This window comes from Podarcis muralis, chromosome 2 (assembly GCF_964188315.1).
Source record: "Podarcis muralis chromosome 2, rPodMur119.hap1.1, whole genome shotgun sequence".
Lineage (NCBI taxonomy): Eukaryota > Metazoa > Chordata > Lepidosauria > Squamata > Lacertidae > Podarcis > Podarcis muralis.
Genome location: NC_135656.1, coordinates 42214805 through 42240480, shown reverse-complemented (window position 1 = coordinate 42240480; position 25676 = coordinate 42214805). Strand labels below are relative to the sequence as shown.

General features: G+C 40.4%; 1 protein-coding gene and 1 long non-coding RNA gene across 2 annotated transcripts; one reads left to right on the top strand and one right to left on the bottom strand.

Moving 5' to 3' along the window:
• Window positions 1-83: 83 nt before the first annotated feature.
• Window positions 84-23696, bottom strand: AKAP8L (A-kinase anchoring protein 8 like). The gene is given in 14 exon segments (XM_028717227.2): window positions 84-4466; window positions 6167-6262; window positions 7256-7386; window positions 8341-8446; window positions 8832-8973; window positions 9404-9512; window positions 11614-11668; window positions 13085-13128; window positions 13966-14083; window positions 14544-15003; window positions 17806-18043; window positions 19534-19566; window positions 23535-23570; window positions 23573-23696. Coding segments are annotated over 14 exon segments (2037 nt in total). The 5' UTR covers window positions 23682-23696; the 3' UTR covers window positions 84-4106.
• Window positions 4441-5601, top strand: LOC144326941 (uncharacterized). Its single transcript, XR_013391855.1, has 2 exons — window positions 4441-4543; window positions 5073-5601. It is a non-coding gene; the product is annotated as an uncharacterized LOC144326941 (long non-coding RNA).
• Window positions 23697-25676: the final 1980 nt, after the last annotated feature.

Genomic DNA, 25676 nt, shown 5'->3' with positions numbered 1-25676 from the left:
ACAAAATTCCACACACATGGCAAAGCTGCAATTAAAAGAAATGCTCTGGCTATTTTTTTAAATCACTGTCGGGTAATCACAACTTGATTTAGTTTAGTTTTATATAGACAGAACACTGTAATTCATGACAAAGGATAACGAATTCTAAAACCGATGTACAAAATTGACATTTGGTACAGCAACACAGTCAATAACATTCAAGCAGGAGGCTATTTGGTACATATTTGAAGAGAAAGAAACAGAGACGTACATATATCATGAACAATACTAAAGAGAAACGGGTGCCAGGACCAGACTAAAAGGCTTTTAAGAATTGCATAGATGGGGTAATTTCACCAGGTAGTTTTCCACCTCTGTTGCAGTGGAAGAAGCTATACATGGTGGAATTTTCCCTGCTGTGAAATTCTTAAATGTTTTCCATTTTTTCTGAGAAGAACCAGGAGTATGGTATAGGTGAAGAAATGGTATTCATCCCCTTAAAGAGATACAATGTTATGGCATTGTCCTTAATTCACTGTCTAGCTTCGCCTAGAATTTACGGTAAAATCTGATAGTGGAGCTAACTTCTGAGTAGATACCAAAGTTCAATAGGACTTACTTGGACAAGTGTGTACAGTCATACCTAGGGTTACAGACGCTTCAGGTAGCGTTTTTTCGGGTTGTGGACCGCCGAAACCCAGAAGTACTGGAACGGGTTACTTCCGGGTTTCGGCAATTGCGCTTGTGTGCCGAATTGCAACCCGCGCATGTGCAGACGCGCCACTGCGGGTTGCAAACGTGCATCCTGCATGGATCACGTTCGCAACCCAAGCGCCCACTGTATAGGATTGGAGCTTTAGCTGCCGCCTTACATTTCCAAAAAGGACCAATCTATCCTCCTTTTCACTAGTAAATAGCAGTAATGGAGTGTGATGGATGAATGAAGTTTAATAAGGGATTCAGATAACCTTTAATAATTTTATAATCTAAGGCTCTTCCTCAGATCTTCAATCCCAACAAAGCCTCCTCCAGATGAAGCACTTAGCACCAGGATAATTGCTGCCACCACTACTTCCTGTACTACCCTTGTACGATAGCACTTGATAGCCCAGCTATCCCCACAGAATCTTAATAACAGTGGAACCTCTAGAGATGCCCCTCAGACTCCAGCTTAACAGGCTTTGAATTAAGTTAATCCATAAAAGCCTCCCATTAAGGGTCAAACATGGCAGAGAAGTTTTAGGATCCGGATCCCCTTTTATTCTTGTTTTTACTGACTAACTGCTAAATTTGAGATTTGCTCTGTTTAACCTTTCCTTCTGTGTCATTTCACCTAAAGCTGCAACTTGCTTTGCAGGAGTGGGTGTGTGAAGAATAGACATGTTCAACATCATACCTAATTTGACCCTAGGCCATCCAGACCTCATGCCTGTCAGTTTTATCCCGATATGTCCCCACCCCTGCTTTAGAGTTGTGAGACAAACATGGGGACTCCATGCTGAGCCTGCAACTCTAAATATCTATCCCAAAATAGGTCCCACTTCACTTACAGAGACTTACAGCAGGATTCCACTAAGTTGTTGCATGCACAGATGAGGTCTACTGGTTCAACAGGACATTCACCTGCCACATTCCCCGCAAATCTGCTCTGGAAGCTTGGGAGGAACCAAAGAACAGGTTTAGGGGAGGTGTGTGTAGGGAAGAGACTTTTTGTGTGAGCAGACCTCGTTCTGTGCATGCATATCCCACTTAGCACTACAGTGAATTCCACCCCTTTCCAAACAAGCAAGTAAGCATGTTTATGTGTGGGCTGTTAGTGCAATAATGAAGATGGAATGCATACGAGGCTACTGAGGTTTTTAGAAGTATATATAAGCTTTAAAATGAATACCACTCCTTTTGGGTTTAACCAGCTGATAAAAAGATGGCTACAAAATAAGTTGGTACCACAGTCTGGCGCAGCCCACCCATGAGGCGGGGTGATGCCGCCACCTTAGGTGGAAGAAGCCCCTGTGGGGGTGGAAAAGTTGATACCTATTTAGTGCCAGTGGTAAAGGCAGTGGGGTGGCAGGGCAGGACTCCCAGTTTTGCCTCAAGCAGCAGAACGGGACACGCTGTCCCTAACTACAGTTAACATTTTTGTGCAACTCACACTTTTACTACTAACATGTACAGTCATACCTCATGTTATGGACGCTTCAGGTTACATGTTTTCGGGTTGCAGACCGCGGGATACCTGGAAGTACCAGAATGGGTTACTTCTGGGTTTTGCCGCTCGCGCATGCGCAGAAGCACCAAATTGTGCCGGTGCCTGCGCAGACGTGGCACTTCAGGATGCGAACGCTGCTGGTTGTGGACGTGCCTCCGTCACGGATTACGTCCGCAACCCGAGGTTCCACTGTACTATTATCATTTAGGCAAATACCTAAAATGGCTTGAAGAAGGCAGCAATGACTACTTAAAGATTAGAAACCTATACCACAATCAGTGACTGCCATAATACTTCTAAAACTTACTATCCTTCGCTAACAGCTGTTGCAGAAATTTTCTTCACTTACAGAGCACACACTTCATTTCAAGATGCCAGTTCAGATATGTAGAAAAGAGTTTAGTTCTATAATTTCAGTACTGTACACCCAATGTTCATTTAATTCATTATCAGGAACATCTAAGACTTGATAAGGTACAAAACATAGCATACTGTTCTAAACACTTGAGTCATTACACATTCCTAAAGAAAAACTGTACTCTGAAGCCTCCTTCAACATTTCTATTTCTATTGATTAAATGTAATGACTTTTGCAATTTACTCGCAATATTTATTTCCATATAGCTCCAGATGCTAGGTGTTTCAAAGGCTTAAGGTAGCAGGAGTGGTGTATGGCAGCAAGGCCTGCATCCTGTGGTGCAACAATTACTTCACTCACCCTTTTCCTTTGATGTAGCAGGAAAGCAGAAACAAAGGATCATAAAACCTTGTCCAGTCCACTACTTGGTTTTCACTGTAGGAAGCACACATGTACTTGAAGAGAAACACACGATAATAAATGAAGGATGAACAAGAGCAGTAGTAGTTGTAGCACTATTGCTTCATGGGGCAGAGTGTAACCAAAATAAACCTTGGGTTGTAGTAAAAAAGCACACACATATCCACACACACACACACACACACACACACAGAGAGAGAGAGAGAGAGAGAGAGAGAGAGAGAGAGAGAGAGAAGCAGTAGTACATTGCTGAGATTGCAGGATGATTTAGAATGAGACAACTGCCAAAGAACTGCATTGAAGGGAATATTTAATGTTTCTGTAACACTCTTCATCTTTCATATGGGCTACCATAGCCTTCATTTACAGAATAGCAATCTAAGGCAAGCAGCATAAATGATGTCCCCTAAACAACATCAGGACAAAACTCAAAAGGAGCAATGCTGAATTGCCTTTTACGAATGTGCTGGGATGCATTTATCCCTTTTTTAGGCTTCCTGCACACCGTTCATGTGGCTGCTTCTTCCAAAAACCCACATGTACAGGTAATCCTAATATTATCTCAATCCACTGGAAGAATTCATCCTTAAATAAAAGCACTGGAAAAACTATTGTGCTGACCCCCAAGTATTACTTCTGCATATTAAAAGTAAAAAGGTAGAGTAGAAGAATGCTACAGTTGCATGGAAGTTACTCCGATCGTGCAGAATTTAAAACCCAGAATTCTGCTATTGACATATCCAGACACGGCTGGCTAGGGAACAAAAACATCTTCAACTATATACAAAGTTAAAGGGGGAGGGGGGAGAAAATTAGAGGACAATTACCTCCCCCCAAAGTTGGAAGCCAATTAACACAATTTGGTTTTGAGTTATTTACTCAAAAAGGAGGGGGGGTATTTTCCTAGTATAAAGCCACCTAAAAATTGTACTGCACAAAACCTAGCTAATACAATGAAGATTTGGTTAAAAAAAGCTATTTCCAAAAACACTTTACAGATAAAGGCTTTCAAGTGCTGTAACTAGGTGAAAATGTAGTCAATGAGAAACAAAGCTGCGTGCCATGTAGTGTCACAAATACAGTTATGGTTTAAAAAGTTTTAATGCAGAGTCTCAAAATGCTTCAACCTTCTGTGCAAGTTCACTCATCAGGTGGTTCCATATCCTCTGAAGGTATGACTCCTTTTCTTTCTTCTTTTTCTTTGTCTTCTTCTTCATCATATTCTTGCTCCTGCTCGGCAGCAAATGATTCCTGGGATGTGTTCAAATTCTGCTCTTCCATTTGTCCTGGTGGTGGTTCTTCATCATCATTTCCTTTGTTTTCTGCAGTACCTTCTTCAACTACGTCTTCCTCAGCCAGATTGTCTCCACCTTTGGTTTCTTCTTCAACCTTGTTTTCTTCACCTTCAGCTGCTCCCTCCTCCATATTTCCACTTGTTCCTGCCTCACCTTCCTCATGCTCCTCTTTCTCTTCAGGATCATCTGTGAAGGGATTCTCCCCCTGAAAAACAAATCAGAACCACCTGACACCCAGCATTAAACACCACAGGAACTGAGCAGTCTACAATATATAGCTGGGTAAGCAAGTTTCTGTTGTTGAGTGGGGCCATCGCATAAAAATAATTTTAAGGCCTTGACTACTGCACTAATTTATTTATTTTTGGTATGCTTTAAACTACAGAACTTGAAGAAAATCAAATACAAAAGTTACAAGAAATCAGGACACTTTCATTCCTTTTCTTTCACTAGTAGATATAATCAAGTCTCTGATACAAGTGAAAGATCCCTGATCATTTTTGGGGGGAACTACGGCATTTCAACCAACAAGTGTCTCAATAATCTTTCTGAAAACAAGAAAATGTGTTCTCCATTATACAAGCAAACTCATTTCTTTTAACCTCCAGGATGTGACAGAAATTTAAAAAGTCACCCCACTCCAGTGGGTGGGTACATATCAATTTATAAAGAGTTTTAAAATATCTTGCAATTTACACAGCAATTACTGTTCATTTTGCAAAAGTTGTTAAAACTCTCCATAGAGTACAGTCTAGGTGTGCCCAATGTTCAGTTCACAGACTGATTGTGGTCTCCTCCCTTCTATTTGCAGCTACTTGGGGAAATTCCACATCCCATCATTTGTGGCCCCTTCCCACATCTTTACAAGAACATATAATGCCTACTGAAACCCTTCCAAATTGGACTGGAAATGAGAGAATGCCTATATAACACTTCCTCTTCCTGGATTCAGATATGTCTTTCAAGCCTGCTGCAGCGTACTAAGCATGCTGCATGGTCCACCTGCATCTGTGGACCCTTCACTAGGGTGGATTTCCTGGGGCTATTGCTGCCACTCTCAATGAAGTATTTTGAGGGGGAACACAATAGGAAAGAAAGCAAAACGAGAGAGGTGATTTTTAAAGTGTATACAGAAACTGGGTGCAAACAGAAAAAAACACTGCAAGATGCAGAGAACTGCATACAGTTGTACCTCTTGTTACGTCAGTCTCTGGTTGCGTTTTTTCAGGATACGAACGTGGCAAACCCAGAAGTGTATACTTCCGGGTTTCGCCATGCGCGCATGCGCAGAAGTGCTCTATTGCAGCGCTCTAGTTGCGGACTTCTCAGGGTGCGAACGGCACCCTGGAATGGATCAAGTCTGTAACTAGAGGTACCACTGTAGTAAGAAAACACAGGGAAGTTAAGAAGTTGGAGGTGCAGACTCGTACAGATGAGGAAATGGAAAAAGGAATGGGTTCAGTGGTCTGCAGAGAGAAATTAAGACTTAGAAACTGAGAGTGCCCTTATAGTAAGGCACAGAGAAGAGAGGGTGCACTATGAAGCAGAGACAGAAAATGGAGATTAGTGGAAAATACATTAAAACTCAGTTAATATTAGAAAATAAAAGCTTTTCCATTGTTAACATAGCAATATGGCTCTTTTTAAGTGGGGGGGGGGGTTGTATCCAACATGTGTGTGAGTGGAACAGACTTCACCTCACACACTTCTTCCCTGAAGCCCTCCATGCACCCTCAAAATTTACATTGGAGGGATGGGGTACCCTCTGGAGCAGATTTCAGGAATGCATGGTGGCTGCAGGTAGAAGGAAATAAGTTATACAATGCAAGCATGAAGTTCGCTCATGCCACTTTGGATTCTGCCCATAACCCCTCTGCGGGCCGTTCTTATGTGTATATGTTTTACCTTCAGATATCGCTCCAATTTCTTGCTGATAAGTTTATTGTTAAGAATACTTCTTGCAACTACTAATGATGATTTTTTTGACTGTTCCATCATAGCCTAGAAGACAAAATACATAAATAAATGCTCTGCACAAAATGTATCTACATTTCATTATTTTTATACCAAGACAGACCTTCCAAAATACAGTAACTTTTCACACATTTTCATCAGGAATTATTTAATGTGGGAAGGAGACTCACAAACCTCCTCCTACTTCCCAAGCAAAATTGATTTTGACAGGTCAAATTTGGTGTGCAAGGCAGATCCTGAGAATGATCAGGCCTGTGGAGCCAAAAAGGTTCCCCACTCTAGACTTAGACTGTGGAAGCTGAGAAGGAAAAAAACTGCTTTCTCACCTGTCAATTCACCGGACCCTATACACTGTTAACTCTGAACCTTAATATCCAACCAAACATCTAAGGGCAAATTTATATTTGGCAGTGTAAGTCTGTTTGTGGCATGTGCACCACACCTCTCCCAGTAAACACTGGGTAGCACAAAAGAAAGAGACATGTACAGCGATCAACTGATTCCACAACCTATGTCCACTGTGTGAAGCAAGATATACACATCTCTCTTTCATAAGTTAGTGTTTAACAAAACAGATCAAAAAGTCTACATAAAATTTTTATTGGCCAATGCACCTTTAAAGTTCTTTAGCTTAAGGGTAGTGAATTTGCAACTCAAATTCTTAAAAAATTTAATGAAGCAGGTTTTTGGTGTGTGTGTGTGTGTTTTAACAAAACCAAGCAGGAGCTACATTTGCAGTCAAAGAACTGCTTGGAAATAATGGGATGCCATTAATGGCTATGTTACTGCCAGGAGAGTAGCTATACTATATTGATATATATATTTAAAATAGATACTATAGTCTCTTAAGCATGCTCTTTAAAGTATTTTTATGTTAAAATAAGCATTAAAGCCCCTAAATTATTCAATTGCTTTAGTCTTCATCTGCTTTTGCCATTATAAAGTTGAATGATGTAGTAATTGTTCAAGCTTCTCCAGTGCGTTTTTGTGGTGAACAGCTAATTCAACAAATCCACTTACTCTGCGGTTGTGGTTATGATCAAGGGATTTCAGATGTTTCTGGATTATTCCATACTGCATCGGAATGAAGAGGTCACAAGCAACACAGTGAGCAGCCTCCACCTTTTTTACAAAATGTTCCATACCTATGTCTGAGAAAAGTTAAAGAAGTCATAATATTACAGACTGTAGAACCCATGGCCATCTGCTGTGGGAACACAAACTCCTATAAGCCCCAGCAACCATGTCAATGGTGAGGGATGATGAGCACTATAGTTCAGTAACCAGTGTTAGAAACTGAGATATGAAAACTAGGAGCTAAATGGGACCTTAAACCTAGGTTATGGGTACCGCAACTGAGTGTCTAGGTGTGCTTCGTAATAACAAGAATACAAAGCTGAAAATTAATAAACTACAGCTAAAATCTTATGTTCATTTTTCACATGGTCTAGTCCTCATTTGAAGGCTGCAAAAAACAAAGCCATACTTCCCCTGCCTGCCCCCCTAGTATTCTTATGAGGGTCCCTTCTCCAGTCTTCAGAGAGTGGTTGGAAGTGGGGAGGCAGAAAAAGGTCCTCCTTTCCTTCCAGCAGTGGCAGTTTTAATCTGAAATCTTAGGTGCAAGTACTGTACCCAGAGCTCAAAAACTGCTTGCATTAATGAAATTCTCTGTTGCAAAATGCGCCTGAACAATGGGAGTTGTGAACGCTGTCAGCAACGTCTGGAGGGCCATAAGATTCCTATAGGAAACCTTTGATAGCAGGAAAATATATAGGAGGGTGAAATAACAGACTTCCATTCCTCAGGGGCAGTGGGGGAAATTCTCTCTCTAAAAAAGTACCTATCCTACCGTACACACAATGACTGTTTTGCACACATAAACACCCCCCTCAACTGTACCAAAGGAACAAAATGCGGGGAGGGTGGGGCATTCAATATCCATCTCAGCTAATAGCAAAGTTAATTTAGGGATATCTTTCTCTCACACAGAACATTACAGAATTGCTTCCTATTCTCTATCCTATTTTTCTGAATGAAAACTGAATATTTTTACCCAAGAAAACAACAGTATGTATTGCTTTTTAGCTGAATTTTAAGACACCTACCCTGGGTAAGATCTTGGTCTTTGTAGATCTGTTGTATAACTGCATTAATATCTTCAATTGCTTTACGGCGTTCTTCTGTCTTCTTTGTTTTATTAGCAACATACTCCTGCATTGCAGAAAAGCTTATGAATACTCAATAGTGCATAATACCATACTGGCCTGGCCCAATGCACAACATGCTAGGATTACTATACAGTACAATCAAAGCTATGCCTTCCTTTCCTTTCCCCCATCTCTCTCAAAAGCAAGAACTAAGGTAATGGTGTGGATGTGTTGTGTACTGAAAAATGCAAGAGCAGCACAGATGAACTGAGAGATGCTGATGTTTTCTACTCTGACAGTCATCCAAAAGTACATTTTTTGCCCCACTTGAAATAATTAAAAACCAAATGACAAGGAGGGATTGGGGAAAATGAAGCAAAGTGCCACATCTAGCTTTGCATGTTAATATCTAAAGGAAAATGGAATGCTCAAAGGGAAAAAAAGCCGACCTGGAGGAAGTCAGCTGTTTGCTGGGGCAGCTTGGTTCCAACAAATGCAAAGTGTTCCTTGTGGAATTTGCTCTCCAAATGGTTGGTCATCTCATCCTCATAGAAAGTGCGATACTTGCACAACGAACATACAAACTGAATCCTGTTAAGACATATCAAATAAAGAAAAATATTTTTATCTGCACAGCAGTAATTTGAAAACTTCCAGTTTCCTTTATGTAGTCAAGCTGATATAGTTTCTATAGCAAAGAACTACAATACACTAGGTGTGCTTGAATAAGCAACACTGCTGTCTTATTCCCAATTGAACTCTTTATAGACCATGTATCCTGAAACTGTTGTTGGTGAATACGTAAGACCATCAGCCCTCCAACTTCTTGTTCTAACCCTACCAGCAATCCCCAAGACTGCACAGAACTTCAGTACAGCTGTGATGTAGAGCACTGGAAGGGCATTGGCTTATTATTATTATTTAAACAGAGAATTGCTTGTTTTTAAATGTTATAATACCTTTGAAAAACTTTTGAAAGTACAACATGAAACATCAACCTCCAACAACTTGTTGGACTTACCTTTCCACCATCCGATCACGATACCTCTTTTTTTGCCTCTCTTGAGTTTTCTTACCAGCTTGCAATTTGCGCTTGATTTGACTGATCTCTTCTTGAATGGTCATAGCTCCTACATGAATAAGATCAGTTTATTTTTAAAGAATATCTACTCATGGACCTTACTGAACTCCTGGGTAAGATTGGGTTCCAGGTTCCTAATCTACCTTCAATGAAGAGGCCATACTATAACTTATCTGTACACCGCTTGAAGCGTTTTAAAAAAAAAAAATAGTCTGTAAATTTTCTAAATGAATACATAAAATAATTCACAAAGTGCTAGTTTCCTGGAGTTTAATCAGACTTGGAAACACAATTGCTACTTAAAGTTTAAAGACAAATATAATTGTTGCGAGACACAACTATGGGATACACAAAACCAATTGTTCAGTGATGGTTTATATGAGAAAACATTTAGTTTGCCTCACAGAGTAATTGGAAAGTACTACATATTAAATAGGAATCTGCCTGGTCATTGGATAAAGGATAAAGTGTGAGTTACAGTTTAGACGAACTCTGAGCTTGATCCCACACAGAAGAATTCTCTTCAGGTTATTCCAGGTATAAGTGTTGCTGTTTATATTATTATTTTTTATTACATTTGTATACTGCTCTATACTCATAGATCTCAGTGCTGTCCACAAAATAGAATTACAGCATCAACAGCACAAAAATATAATAAAAAATAAGAACAGAAACAAACCAGCAACCCCTCCTTCTATATTATGAGTTTGTGGGGTTCCTGGACCCCGGCTCTAGCACATGGGTGCCAAACACTGGATTTAGCAAAAGGTTGTAGTACAGGCCAAACCAGTTTCAAGTTCAGGAAAAAACCTCAGAGAAGAGCCATCAAGGAAAACAAAAGGAAGGTAATGGACGATTAACAAAGCAAATACAGTGGACGCTCGGGTTGCAAACATGATCCGTGCGGGATGCACGTTCGCAACCTGCGTCTGTGCACGCGTGGGTTGCAATTCGGTGCGCATGCGTGACTGCCGAAACCGGAAGTAACCCATCCGCTACTACCGGGTTTCGGCGGTCTGCAACCCAAAAAAACGCAACCTGAAGCGGCTGTAACTCAAGGTATGACTGTACTCTGTGCTGGAGGACTAATGGGTGTAAGCCTCTCCTTCAAGTCATAGCTAGCTTGCAGGACAAAGGCCAGGGTTGCTAGGAGAGTAGTGGTATAGGATTGCAGCTGCGAATGATGTGAGGGAAAAGGTGGCAGTCTGTTAAAGGCAGCAAACTGGAGCAGGGTGACAGGGCCATGGCTGATTTCTGCTGGCATCTAAGACTGTGGGATGAAGCGAGTACATCTTGTAATGCTATAAGCGCTTACCATAGGCTCAGGTTGTATACATATGTAAATAAACCATATATCCAAGAAACCACAGTCTTTGCTGTGCCTCATTTCCAAGGGAAACACAAACACTGGGTAAGTGCCTGGACTTCTATAATCTTGCACCACTCGGAGATTAGGATGATGTGTAACAATATTCAGCATAGCCAACTGGCAGATTTTTATTGCTTCTGGGAGCAATTATTTTTGATTAATTTCACTGCCTGGAAGTGATCTGCTGAAGGCATAGCCATATTGGTACTGGAAACTAGCTCAAAACAGTTTTAGCCTACCTCCACAAATAGTCTAGGGAATTGCTAGAATTAACATTATCACATTGTAAAACTCTTCTACCTGAATATTTTGATCATTGTAAATTTAACTAATTGTGTAGTACTCAAGATACATGTATTATTAGGGAATACTTGCTAGGTTAGTTCTGAACCAACATGTAAAAACTGAAACTTGGAATTTATCAATGGTTTATAAAATGGCTCTAATACAATAATGCGTATCTCCTGCAATATTCCACACATCTTTTTTTAAAATCTTTATTGCATTTTTAAAAATTACAAAGAAAGCATATATTAAACATTACATCCAAATATTCAAAACTAAAATGAAAAAATACAAAACAAGAAAAATATAAATATAAAAGGAAAATAAAAAGAAAAAAGAAAAAAAGAAATTAATAAGTACACCAAATTATTCAAAGGATACAAATTATTCTATACACCAAGTTCCCAGAAATAAATTGCACAATATTCCACACATCTTGTCACAAAAAATAACATAATCACCAGAAGTACCCTAATGCATGTACATTGGAACTTACCTTTCTCAGAGTCTCCTTTTCTTTCCTCATCTTCACCTCCTTCTCCCTCTCCCTCCTAAAATGTAATTAAAGACACTGAAGCATAGAGCTGCACTTGCTTACAGGCAAGGTAACAACACATGTAGAAATTACCTTTACATCAAGTAATCAGGAGTGCTGCTAGCTACCAAGATGCTTTGGGGCTTAGACAATAAACAGCCACTGTTCATAACCACAGTACAAAATTACCATTTGCTAGAAACACCAATATAGTAGGCTGTGATTGTGAGTATCCTTTAAATTCTCTGCAACAATGAGCAATGAAAAAACCCGTAGCTGCATCAGAATTTGTTTAAGAATTTCATGTTTTAAGAAACCTCTCAAAATCATAAGATCTGCAATTAAAATTTGAAAATTGACACTACATTTGGATAGTATGGACTGAAATAGGACTCTGCTCAGTTCTGCACTGATCAAACTATAACTCTATGCTCAAACTCTAAGCCAGAGGTAAGGCACCTTTGGCTCTTCTAACGTTGTTGCACTTTAAATCCCATCAGCCCCAGGGCACATGGCTAACGGTCAGAGATGATGTAAGTTGTAGTCCACCAATATCTGGAGGGCCACTCCTGTTCTATGCCTTCTTAAGTTCTTAGCCATACACAAACATAGCTAAAATGTGGGGAATTGTCAGCTGGCCTTACCCCCTTTTGCTGCATCCATCCTATCACTACATCTGCCTGACACAAGTGAAAGGAATGCCATATTACAGTAGGGGGCCTTATGCATGTAGGCCAGATCTGATCTCTCACATTTGGGGAACACAATTTACAAAAATCAGACCTACATATATTGAGCTATATGCACATAAAACCCAACTTTAACATGCACTAACATCAGATGGGAGCAGAGTCAGTTGCCACAATCCCAATCACCTACAATGAATAGCCAGCAATGCAATCCGTATACGGTTCACTCTCTATTTGTACACTAACACTTTCTGTCCATCCTATATCTGAGCACAACATAATAGATTATGTTAGTAATTATTTGGAAGCAGATGTACAGATCTATACATTAAACCTTCAATAAATAACTGAAAAAACACCAAGTATGTCTTCTCAGTGTCAGACCTGACACAAAGCAAAGTGAATGAGTTACCCCAGTCTATATATCATGAGAATCATTAAAGGAGAGCCAATTATAAACAATTTAAATTATTATACTACTTATTGTAGTGAGGCTGGGGAATGAGCTTGCGTTCACCTCGGGCACCAGTGCCTTGAGTCAGCTTTGTTCTTTAAACATTCATTCATCACCTAGTCACACTAGCCTCTGGTCTCTGAACAACAGAAAAAAGGAACTGTACATGGTCTCTCCCTAAACAGAAAGGCAAGCATGGCAGGACATCATTTGTAACTCTTGTTCCTATCATATATGAATAAAACACTGGGATTATAAAACTTTGAAGCAAAACTAAATTCAGACTCACATTTTTAGAACCCTTCTCAGTAGCTTCTCCTTCAGGGCCCTCTTCTGAAAAGAACAACGTATCAAGTAACTATACAGACTATAAAATGACTGTAACAGTGCAACCCTATATATGACTTCTCAGAAGCAAGTTCTACTGAGTTCAATTATATTTGCTCCCAGGTAAGTGGGTATAGGGTTGCAAGCCTGAAATATTTCACAAAAAGTTTTGTTTTAATGAACATTAATAAAAAAATAGCATGCATGGCATCGGACACTGATACAGATTTCTAGAATATCTGGACTCTTTCCAGATTGCTTGTGGGGGGGGGGGGCAGAGGTACCTTTATTCATCTCTGGTGGGAATGCCCACTGGTTTCTAAATTTTGGACTAACATTTATAGGGAGAGTCCAATATATGTGAAAGTGTTATTGTAATGGCCCCACCAAGTTTCTCAGTTAAATCTCTAGGATGGCTGCTTCTGTAATTCATGCTCAAAAGACCTGCAATCAGAATCTTAATAACACAATGGTGAAAAACACCATTTGATACAAATGTATGAGGACAAACAGCAATTTCAGAGATTACCCACTATTTAAAGGTCTCTAATGGCTCAGAAGACCCTGAAAATTATATGCTATGTGGAAGGACTTTATTTCTTATACTCTTAGTACTGATGCACAAAGTTGTCTGCCTGCACTGATGAGGGAAATCTGGTTGTCTTGATGCACCCTTTTCCTCAACCACCATAGTATGATGTGAAGCTTACTTTTATATTATATTCCTGTAATCATTGGTTTCTTACAGTTAAAATAAAGTTGTTTTTTTAATGTTTCAATATTGGCAAACTAAGGTGCAATGAAAAGAAGACAAGACAGGAGGCTTCAGTGACTTGCTCTTACCATTATCAGAGTCAGAGTTGTCAGAGCCATCAGTTTTTGCTGCCTTACTGTCAGGCTCATCAGAACTGTTAGCCTGTTTTCGTTTATTAGCAGAATGCTCATTCTTTATTCTTTTTTTCTATGAATTGAAAGAAAAGACTGTTTTTACTCACATGCACAGTCTAAAAAGTTCTCTTATCACCAACCAAGAAATGTTCATTCATTCACATTTTAAGTTCTACACTCAAGAAAACTCATTTCAACAGGTACAGACATGCACACCTAAGACCTGACCTATTTTATACGAAACGAACGAATGAATCCCAGGTCACACTTCCTAGATATGACTAAAATCCAGTGATTAATCTTTTTGGTGCTAAGGCAGCATACTGAAGACAATGAGATTCCTAAAGAACAGCTTAAAATAAAGATGTGCCAAGCAGATGTAAGAGACAGAGAAGAAAAATATTCCCTATAATAAAACAGTTTAAATTACAAAACAGACTCCTTTGCACTCAGTTCTAGGCAGTTCTCTTGCTGGGCAATGTCCCTAAAAATGGGGCAGAAAACAGGTGGGAGAAGATCACATAGGTACTTACTTTAAAATCTGCATCCCACATTTTCCAGTTTCTCCTCATTCGTTGTTTCATGCCGCCTCCTCCAAAGCGCATGTTGCCAGAGAAACTTCGCATTCCCTGGAACATGTTGTATTCAGGGAATAGTTTGTGGGAGAAAAGGGATGGGGGCCTATTGGGGCCATGGCCCCGTCCTCCCATTGGCACTGGCGGTTCATTCCACTGTCCGCCCATGCGCCCAGAATATGCAGAAGCCATGGGTCTGTTATTTCGCCTGTCTCTGGCCCAGTTCTGACCCCGGTGGCCAAAGTTGTCACGTGCTCTGTTGTGGTACTGGTCCCTGCGGTTCCCATAGGAGTTGTCATAGTGGCCTTCATAGGCATTGTCGGTGTCATGTTCAGCTTCACTGTAATCATAGCCGGATCTGTACAGATCACGGTCGTTTAGTGAAGGCCTTGAGTCGTAGGACTCATATGTATCATACCTGCAAGAATTGCACAGCAAGCAAGGAATCTAATCAGTAGCATATAGAGCACCATGTTAAAGTGTCTGCCAAAAATGGCAGTAAAACAGGTCACATTAAAGGAAACAACCTCTCATAAGTGGTTTAGAGTCAAGGTAATAACAAAGCTCAACTGAGGTTTTAACTCAGTATGAGAATTATTCCCTTGGGCATTATAGCAGTGGGGAAGGACATAGAGGGGGCAATCAGCATAAGGCTACATATAATTCTTGTTCTGTTTAGCCTCAGTCAATCATAGAAAGAGCATAGCACTCTGATCAGATTGACAAACATATCTTCAATTTGGGGGAGTCATACAAATTCTTAATTTTTCCCTTTTACTGGTTTCACACTCCAATCACTTCAGGTGTTCAGCTATGCAAAACAAGTGAAGTCACTGGATGCAAGGTCGGTTCCCACAAATTATTAGCAGTTTGGAAAATAAAGTGGTTTTAGTAAGAAGAAAAGAAAGCAGAAATCATCTATATACTAAGAGATGCTTATACATGACATTTTGCCTGCAGGAAAGCTCAGTGCAGGCAAAATATGTGAGTACACCTTACAATTCCATTTTCTATGCTCACTATAATGAGTGGCTGAGACAAACAAGTTGACTTTTTTCTATAAAGGAGAGCTTTGAACCAGCACAATTTCACAAGAAAGTTCCATAAGCTGCAGAAGAACTTTAAATTTAAGCTACATACTCTGCATGTAAAACAGTACAGAGACTCTGAGACAAAGATGCAGTTGAATGCCAAAATCCACATTATTCCTGAAAGCATGTTGTTTCAATTGCTATGGCAGAGCAAAACAAAGTCATGTTGCACTTAATAAACCAGTACTGGGCACAAGTGCAAAAATCAACGGTCAAGCTTTGTATCAAGGATCTGAAAGCAAGGACATGGAAAGGAAACAATGGCTGAGGAGGAGACTTTAAAAACTAACTCTGAAGGAAAAGTGTCATTCTAAAAGCTATCAGGGTAAGCTCAAATATTCCATCTATCAACCCAAAGCTCTTGTGCCAATTTATAACATAGCACTACTCACTGTTGTAACTGAGCCTTCTATGAAATTGTTTTCCAAAATATAAATCTATTTCAGTTTCCTGCTATTTAGTCTCTAATGCTCACCTAGGCTCTCAAGTGAGAATTAACAGTGCTGGGTTAATATTCACCTAGTATGATAGAACTGAAAATAGGGAGATGCATCACACTGGCTTCCAAATGTGCACAGGGTTGCAACTTCAGCAGAGCCTGACAACCTGAGTCAGTATCTGCAAAGGGGAGATTAAACTTTTATACTCTTCCAGCACATGAACTCTGTAGTTTAAACACAGAAATACTATTTGGCAAAACTATCTACAACAATTACCTTTCTTAGGCAAGAGATGCTGTTTTAATGAGTGCAAATAGAGAGCATACACTACCAAAACCACATTTGATACTATGTAATCCCTTAAGGATTTCTGTAAATCTCCTGCATCTTCTATTTTTATGAAAATGTCATAAATTAAAAACTGACACAATATCAGTAAGATAAATATTAAGGAGAAGTGAAGGTATTTTAAAATAAAAAATATTAACATGTTCTATGATACTGTAAGCTACTTTTAGAACCTGGTAAACAAAACAAAATTATGCTATGCATAATTTACCCATTACAGTTAAACTACTATGCTTTGATTCCACTAAGCTGCATGAATGTACACAAAACAGGTTATAATACAGTGGCCCCTTCACACCTTTCCCAGAGGGAATGACACATACAATTTATTTAGACATAGTTCATTCACCTGACCTCTAGAAATGCATCCATGAAACAGGACTGTCAACCAATAAAACCCTATATATAGCCATTCTAGTAAAGTGCACCAACTGTCTGGGAATCAATGTCTCTAAAACTGTTAAAATCTCAGGTATAAATGTGAAGCAAATATTTCTGACATCTTTTTATACCATATATCCAACTTAACAGCAATAAGCACTAGTCACTTCAACAATCCAAAGTAAACTTCCTTATGCATGAACAATAACTTAAGCAATTTCTTAATGACTTCTAGGGATGAGAAATGTACTGAGGAAAGATTCTACAGAATTCTCTATTTACTTATTTTCTGTTTCAGTTGGCTGAAGCAAAATCTTAAGTTATGGTAACCAACTAAACACATATCCCATTAATGTTGATGGTACCTGACATACACTCTGTGAAAATAGTGACCTATCCAAAACTATATGAGGTTTCTAAAACCTGCTATTCTTTCAGAATATTTCATTACAATTAATTTATCAACTGTTACAGTATTAACAAACTTTTCTCACTAAAAGATGCGTACAGTGGTACCTCAGGTTAAGAACTTAATCTGTTCTTAATCTGTTCTTAACCTGAAACTGTTCTTAACCTGAGGTACCACTTTAGCTAATGGGGCCTCCTGCTGCCGCCACGGTGCAATTTACATTCTCATCCTGAAGCAAAGTTCTTAACCTGAGGTACTATTTCTGGGTTAGCGGAGTCTGTAACCTGAAACGTCTGTAACCTGAGGTACCACTGTAAAAGCACCTTATTTTCAAAGCTAAGGCAGAGGAAGTACAACCTGGCTAATTCTGTCTCCTCCCCACCCCCCAGCTCTGTAAGCAACAGCAAAGATATGAAGCAAAGAGCAATACTATCAGTCAGAGAACAAAGGGAACAGCTCTTGGCAACAGCACATTAGATCAACATGTCTTTCAGAAACTGCCCTGATCTATAACTATTACTGAACCTTTTCACCTTTGTCTCTACACTCACCTGTCTCCACCTGAGCCATAATGTCCTCCTTGCATCGTGTCAGTTTCTAGATGAGACACCATATCTAAGCGCTTGTTAAATTTTGTTATTACATCAGCACTGGTGCCAGTGGATGCGTTATAGTTCATGTCTGTATCTGAATTAGGCATTTCCCAAGAGTTTGAAGTGGCCATACCGTACCCATAATTGCCAGAGTTATCCTGACTGTATCCATATCCATAATTATAGTCCTCGTAACCTGAAATGAGAAGCAGTCACTGAATTTTTTGGTAAGCATAGATTGCCTGCCATACATAAGCATCTAATGAAAGATTATCACCGTCAAGAATGCTCCTCTTCAGGATATAGCTGTGTCTAAAATGTCTGGACAAACATTTTCTGTAACTCCTACCAAATATTAATCTTCTTACCTATGGAAAAAGTACATAGCAAATTTCCTGCTAAAGTCAACCTTCATTTTTATCTCATCTGCAAAAGGGCTCAGCTGCTATAGCATTGGTATTACCTCCAACTATAGGACCATTAACAATACCGTCAGGTGTATCCTGATTGCTGGAGGGGCCCAAGGTGGCAGCCTCCATGAACAGCACATCTTACCTTGGATAATGATCCACCTCTCTTTAGGACGGGGGAAGGGAGAGTTTTCAGGAGAAACACTCAGCTCCTACCCCAGCATCTACAATTATTCATTTACATAAGAAATCTGCTGAATTTGTGGATAGCCAATAAAATATTCTCAAATCACTTAAAAAATTCTAGCAAGTGGCACAACAGTGTCAATAAGAAGAGAACCTAATTGCAAGACACCATATTTCATCTTCACACAATACTGTAAGGACACAAATTTAGAACTAAAACTGATTAAGGGTGGAAATGAAAATTCATCACATCCAGTAAAATAAAGTTATTCAAGCTAATAGTACTGACTACTTATAATTTATTTCATTTATGAATTGCTTCCCATCAGGCATCCCAAAGCCATTTACAATAGTAATTGGACTGCAGAATACAATGCAGAACTGGATCCCCAGCATGCCTTCCATGATTTATATACTCCATTGTTACTGTCTCCATACCCACACTTCATAATTTGAAACTAACACTGCATCCTATACATGTTTACTGGAAATCGTCCCGTTCTGTTCCAAGGGGTTAAATTCCTGCTGTTTATACAATTATATCTTAACAGTGTGATCCTAAATATGGTTATTTGGAAGTAATCTGATTTAATTTAGTGGGGCGTACTCCCCCCAAACTCTATATAGTATTGCAGCTGAACTTCCCATGAAAGTTAATGATGCTTTGTTATTCTTTGAACATTTGGAAAAGAGCTAGCAAGCAAGCAGAATTCAGCTATAATGCTATGCACATTTCTTGTGATAAATCTCAATGAAGTAATTGGGCTATTTCTGAGTTAACATGAATATGATTATTAGCATGCGGGAGGTGGAAGGAGATAAATTAATGCCCAAATTAAACATACAGATGATCAAATATCAGCCATAAGTAAGAATCTGCAGTAGTGTCACTGACAGGGCCAGCAAGTGTAACATAAACTCTGACTTAACAATATTGATGGATAAAAGGAGCATGAGTGCCAGAAGATATTAAAAGGAGGAAATACATCAAAACTGTGAAAACCGTTACATTTCAACATTAGTTCTGAATTTACTTTTTTATTTAACTGCTATCCATATGGGCAGTCAATTAAGATTTTATGGTACTTGCCTCTATTTGTGCCAGAGTTCCAGTTTCCATAACCTAGAAAGAAGATACCCCCCGAGGTAAAAAATCATGTTAGTTATAAGGTTATTATCAATCTATCCAAAGTACTATTCAAAATACTAAGCAGACCTGGCATGAATATTCATTGAATGACAGTTAAATCACAAGAAAAAAGTTTAACAAAAATTGACCTAACTTCATTTCATTTGACAGCTTATCATTGACATTTTTTTGATCTGTGGACAGATGGAATGTGCTATCTGCACTGCCCATGGTCTAACCTGCAGTCTACAATATTGTTTTGTAGAACCCTTTCATCTGGTGTGTACTCTTGTTGCTAATAACGATAGGCTAACCTTGAGTTACACAGACTTGAACAACTATGGCAAGCACTGCCACTCAAAGGAAATCCCAGGCTATGTTTATAGACAGCTTGGGGCGGGGGTAGGAAAGGGTGGTATGGTATGTTGAGATAGCAGAATCCTAAGAATCCAGCACTTCTGAAGGTTCAAGAAGCATCCAAACAAAGTTCGTATACCTTAGCAATACAGAGCAAAAACATTACAAAGCTATTGAGACCTATCAGCCTGCAACATCTTGTGAATGTATCCCACTAGTAACCTATGGCATCTCATTTTTCAATTTATAGTTTATTAAATTAAAAAAACAACTATCAATTAATAAAAGGTTGTTTAAGCCATTTCAAATGCACATTTTTCATCCCTCAGCCTCCTGTCAACATTGCCCTCAGTATTCCAACTTTATCTAAAAGTTTCTCTTTCATTTCTGTCATGAATCTCTTACACATTCTACAGCACACATATACTCATGTGCATGAAAATTCTCAAACTGGCACAACACTAGGATAATTGTTTTTAATTACTTTATTGTAGTCTGATAAAAGTAAGGCTCAGACAGAATTACTTAGCATTCATAAGGACATTGCTGAAAATATATATCAATATCCCCTTCAGACCTTCTTCACCTGCCCAAATGGTGGGGACTACTACACAGACAAAAATAGGCTCAATGATAATGTCATGAATCAATCCTGTTTTAATCAATAGCATAAGGATTACAAGTTCAACTGCATCCAGTGAAATCTCCATTTCAAAGCACTCTGACCAGAAGTAAATAAGAAAAGGATTATTGCTAATTTACATTAGCTTGGAATATTAGGGAGTGAGTAATCATTTGTAGGCCAGTATATATGCAACGTACAACTATAGTTTAGAGATCAGGAGTAGGCCACAGGATCACATGCTCCTTGTCTCTCCCATCTCACACATCATCCCTTCTCTACCCTCATTTATTTTGTGTAACTGTTACTAAGGGAGCGCCTAAGCATTATTTCCTTGGAACATCCATTAGCAGAATCACTAACAATCACATAATAGTGAACCATGGTAAAAGGGGATAATAGGGAATTCCCACAGAAGGTGTGAAGGAGCACATAAACAGACACCCTCTTCTCCATAAACCAAGACTATAAATGACAATGCACTGACCTTGAAGCAGCAATAACTACTATTTAGGTACTAATTCAGAACTCTGCTGCTTAAGGCCTTTTAACTCCAACACTACCCTTCTAAAAGGAATCAAAGTCCACAAGGAGCAAAGAGCTACAACGGCTAGCTGTAAAGCATGTATCACTGCTACAATCTCCTATAAAGAGGTTGAACTAGTACCAGAACAGTAGTCCTCTGAAACCTAGCACACAGTCCTTTTACTAAAGATGAAAAATACACCAATTCTGAACAACTAGATTTGTATAATTAATCAAAAATATATTTACTGAAAGATGAATTAGACCTTAAGGGACCTGCGCTTCTCCAGAAGACACAGCAATATTGTGAGGCACAAGAACTTTTGTAGCCATTTAGCGGACACAGAATACAACTCCTATAGTACATCAGAATCAGTACAAGTAACTTGTATAGCCACTACAAACGGCCACTAACAGTGCCCATCTCAGAAGTAAACCTATTGAGTTCAATGGACTTTACTTGATGTATGTATGTATGTGATTGTGGCTCAGCATTTTTGCCCACAATCTTAATTTGTTCAAGTAAGGGGATGACTGCTTTTACTCAGGAGCACTCTGTTCACAGTGAGATACACACTACATATGCTTTCACCCATTTGTATTCCTGGTGTTCAATTCCTGGTGCAAAGTAAGCCCGGCACCTTGCTCACTAATAAATTTTTCCATTTAACTATCATAACCCATTTGAAATCAAAACAGGAGTGATTAACTCCTCAGATAATCATCAAATTAGGCATATCATTAAAATCTAAAGTATCTTTATTTCAGAACAAAGATAATGTGTCAAAACTTCACAGAAATATAGTATTACAGTATTTCCAGTACTGCTATTTCACTAGCACAGTAGACTTCTGCTTGCACACCAGAACTTCCCCCTCCTCTCCCCTGCAATCCCCCCACCCTCAGAATCTCCTCCAGAGGATGCTCCAGAGTACTGTAGATTTTGAAGATGTGGAGGTGGAGGAAGTCCCATTGTGCAAGTTGAACTCCAGACATGCAGCTGGACAGCACCCATGCTTCTCACATTCCAGTATCAAGTCCCTACTCAAACATTTGAAGCCAAAAATATGACTAATTGAGGTTAGTTAGAAAAATATTGATCAGGGAAATGTTAGTCTCCCAGAGTGAGAGGCTGGGAGGAGAAAGGAAAGATCTCAGGTGAGAACTGGGAGAAGCTACTATCTTATGTGGGTGGTAAGGGTTAAGAACTACCAGTACCTTTAAGAGAGAACTCCATACTCTATTTTTACCTTTACCTTTGATAAAATTAATGACTGAGAAAAATATTGACCATAGTACATGCTGAGGGAATGAATACCACCTGCATGGCTGTCACATATGGGACTTAGCAAGTGATCCATTGAAGAATTTATATCACTTCTAAGTGCACCAAAGCTGTCCAAAGCAGCCAGCAAACTGTTTGGGTTTGCTTTTTTAAGTTTTCAGACAAAAATGAGTTTTTTAAGTTTTCTGACAAAAATCAGTCAGGTTTGTCTTCAGTATGCACTAACACGCACTGGGGCACAGGTGCCAGACTATTTTAATTGCATATAATTCCATCTGTAGCTGGGCAACCATACCGATAATGAAGAGACTACCTCATATTTTATGAAATAGATTTGGTTCCACACTTACATAACCAAAGGGCTAGAAAGGCAAATGTTGACACCGCAAGTTCAGATAACCGTATAACATCGCGCATGCATAAACCTAAACGAATAGCGGGCAGCTAGAATTCAAGTGGACATGCCACGTTCGCGTTTTTATTTTATTTTATTTAGAAAGCAACTCCTCTTTGGCAAATAGCCTTTCTAAATCCCAAAGAGTGTTAGTTGGTGGGGAAACAATGGCAGTTATTCCAAGGGAAGCCATAACCGATCGGACACGGGGGAAGGTCCCCCCCTTTTTTTTTCTTCCTGCGCCACCTTCCCACACCCACTCCTATTATAACCGCTCGCAGATACCAAGCAGTGGGGTGCGCGTGTGCAAAGACGGCAGAGACGCAAAGATTCACCCCTCCTTCCTTCCCTCCCATCCCGATTCTGAGGCGGCGGGCGCAGAGGAGCAATGCTGACATTCACCTTTCCCCGATCCCATTCGCACAACGAGGGGCGGGCGGCTGAGGAGGGCGGCGCACCCTGCGCGCACATCCTGAAACCGTCCAAGAACCTCCCCGCCCCCCACGCGCCATTTCTTTATTTGGCGGGAGCAACGGGAAAACGACGCCTGGCAAACACCTCAGCAACCCACCCCCGCGGGGAACGGGGGTCACCACAGCGTTGCCAGGAGAGAAGGGAAAGGCAGCGCTGCTGACCCCACCCCCGAGATGTTGACATAGGGCCGGGCCCTGCGCTCCCTTTGGCCCACTCGCGGGGGGTGGGAGGAACCCGGCCCCCCACCCTCACGCCCGACAGGCGGCCGCCCTCTCTCCCCCCCTCACCCGGCCCCCGACGCTCACCTGAATAGCTCATGATGGCGGTGGAGGCTCCACTACAAAACCACACTCCTCACACCCGTTACCTCCTGCGCCAGACGGCAACGGCAGCTCGCTAGCCCCGCCTCCCGACACTGTTGGCCGCGCTCGCTCACCTAGCCGGTCAGCCATTGGCGGTTACGGCGGTTAGTCCCGCCCCCCTCGCACGCTATTGGGAACAGAGGCCTGGAGCCCTCGTATTTCATTAGAGGCGGGAGGCATCGATCAGAACCACTTCGGTTAACCTATAAGGCAATTGCGGATGCCAATCATGTTCCGTCAGCGAATAACAGCACCGGCTAGAGATTTCCAAGAGGTCATTGGGTCTAAGCGGTTATCACTCATGAGGAGCGGCGCAACGGCGGGCACTAATTTGTACTCATTGTCCCCAAGTATGCAGCGCGTCCGCTTTCTCTTGTTGCGCACCTTTCAGGAGGCGGGACCAACCAGCTGCTCCTATTGGTCGGAGAGATAGAAGCTTAGTTCGTCTCTATCTCGCGGGGGAGGGGGGTGGACCGGGGGAGGGGGGTGGACCGGGGGCGGGGGAATAATCAACGAGATAAACTGGAAGGAATTCAACTTCTTCCGAATCTGACGGGCTACGGAGGCTCAGGAGGCACAACGACTACCATTTTACAGCGCCTCGTTATGAATAGTCTCCCCTCCCCACGTCTTCAAGCTGCGGCATCGGGATTTAAATACCGAGGGGGCAGGACAGCTCGAGTGTCAGTTGCCTGAACTGCTATGGCGGCGTGTCCCTTATGAGGGGGACAGAGCAAAGAGGGGCACAACACCATGGGGTAGCCTGCTTCCCCAAATGTAAAGTTTGATGTAGCAATTGTGCTCCTCTCAGTGAAAAACGTCAGTGTACGATCGAGCACATAAACGGTTTCTTCTAAATAGAAATAAAGAAAGATCAGGTCAGATTTCCCTCTCACCCACACAAAATAATAATGACTTGACATCCCGCCAATGCAACTGGTGGAGCCAGTGCAACCACCTGCATCGTATCAAATTGGACCTAACTGACATACACTAACAGAGGATGTGAAGGCAGGGCTAAAGTTGCTGAAAAGGTGGTAAAAACAGAGCTATGCAAACCAATACCCAAAGCTATGCAAACCAGCGTGGAAGCTGGTGCTTCTTCACTGATGAGGTTCAGAATACCAAACACCTTGAATATAGGCAATGCTTGGGCAGTTTCTTCCATGAAGGATGGTATCAGAGGTTAGGTAAAAGTCCTCTTGCCACCATCTCATTACACTTTTAAGTTATGGTTGCTGCAATGCAGTATTCTTTTCTAGAAGAGAAACCATTTGAAGAGAGATTCTGGTTTGAACAAGATTCAAATGGAAAGTGAGTTGCCTGAAGTCGTGAGCGGCAAGCTGCAATATCACAGTTGTTTCTCACCTCAGCCATAAATTCACTCCTTGGCTCTTGCTTCACCTCAGAGCTACAGTTGTAATATATGAATATCAGCCTATCTTGCAAGATTACCACATTACTGAAACCAAGTGTTTTGAACACTTATCACCTTTGATAATGTATATTACACCATGTCCGATTATTCTGAATTAGAACCAACACCTAGTCAATCAGTACTGTACTTTATCTTGAACATAAGCCCTTGGCAAAGTGTCTGCCTTTTAATTTTCAGAGAAATATGAAGAACAGAGAGATAGTCTCCTCTAACTCTATGATTCTAACCCATAAATATTTGATAATTAAAAGTAATATTTGCATAACAGCTGGATTTCCAATTGCTAATAAACATCTAAAGCTAAAATGCTATGGACTTAGCTAAACCAGAGAGGGTTCCTTTTTGCCACCATATTTGAAAATGCTTGGTGCTTCATAGCTAGTACTGGAACCATCTCAGCTTCTTGGATTAGACATTCAAAATATAGTTACTAGGTTTGCTTCATAAACTCAAAAATTGGACACCAGAAGGTCAGAATAGAGGAACTGACAAAAGATTAAGCTACAAAGTGGATAACTGCTTGATGGCGCAATTTGATTTATGAATGTTGCCACAGGGAAAAATAGTTATTCTGCTTACAGTCACTTGTTATTAAAAAAGGACAAATTGAATAGATACATTTTTACCAGTGTCTCATTCGCACCAGC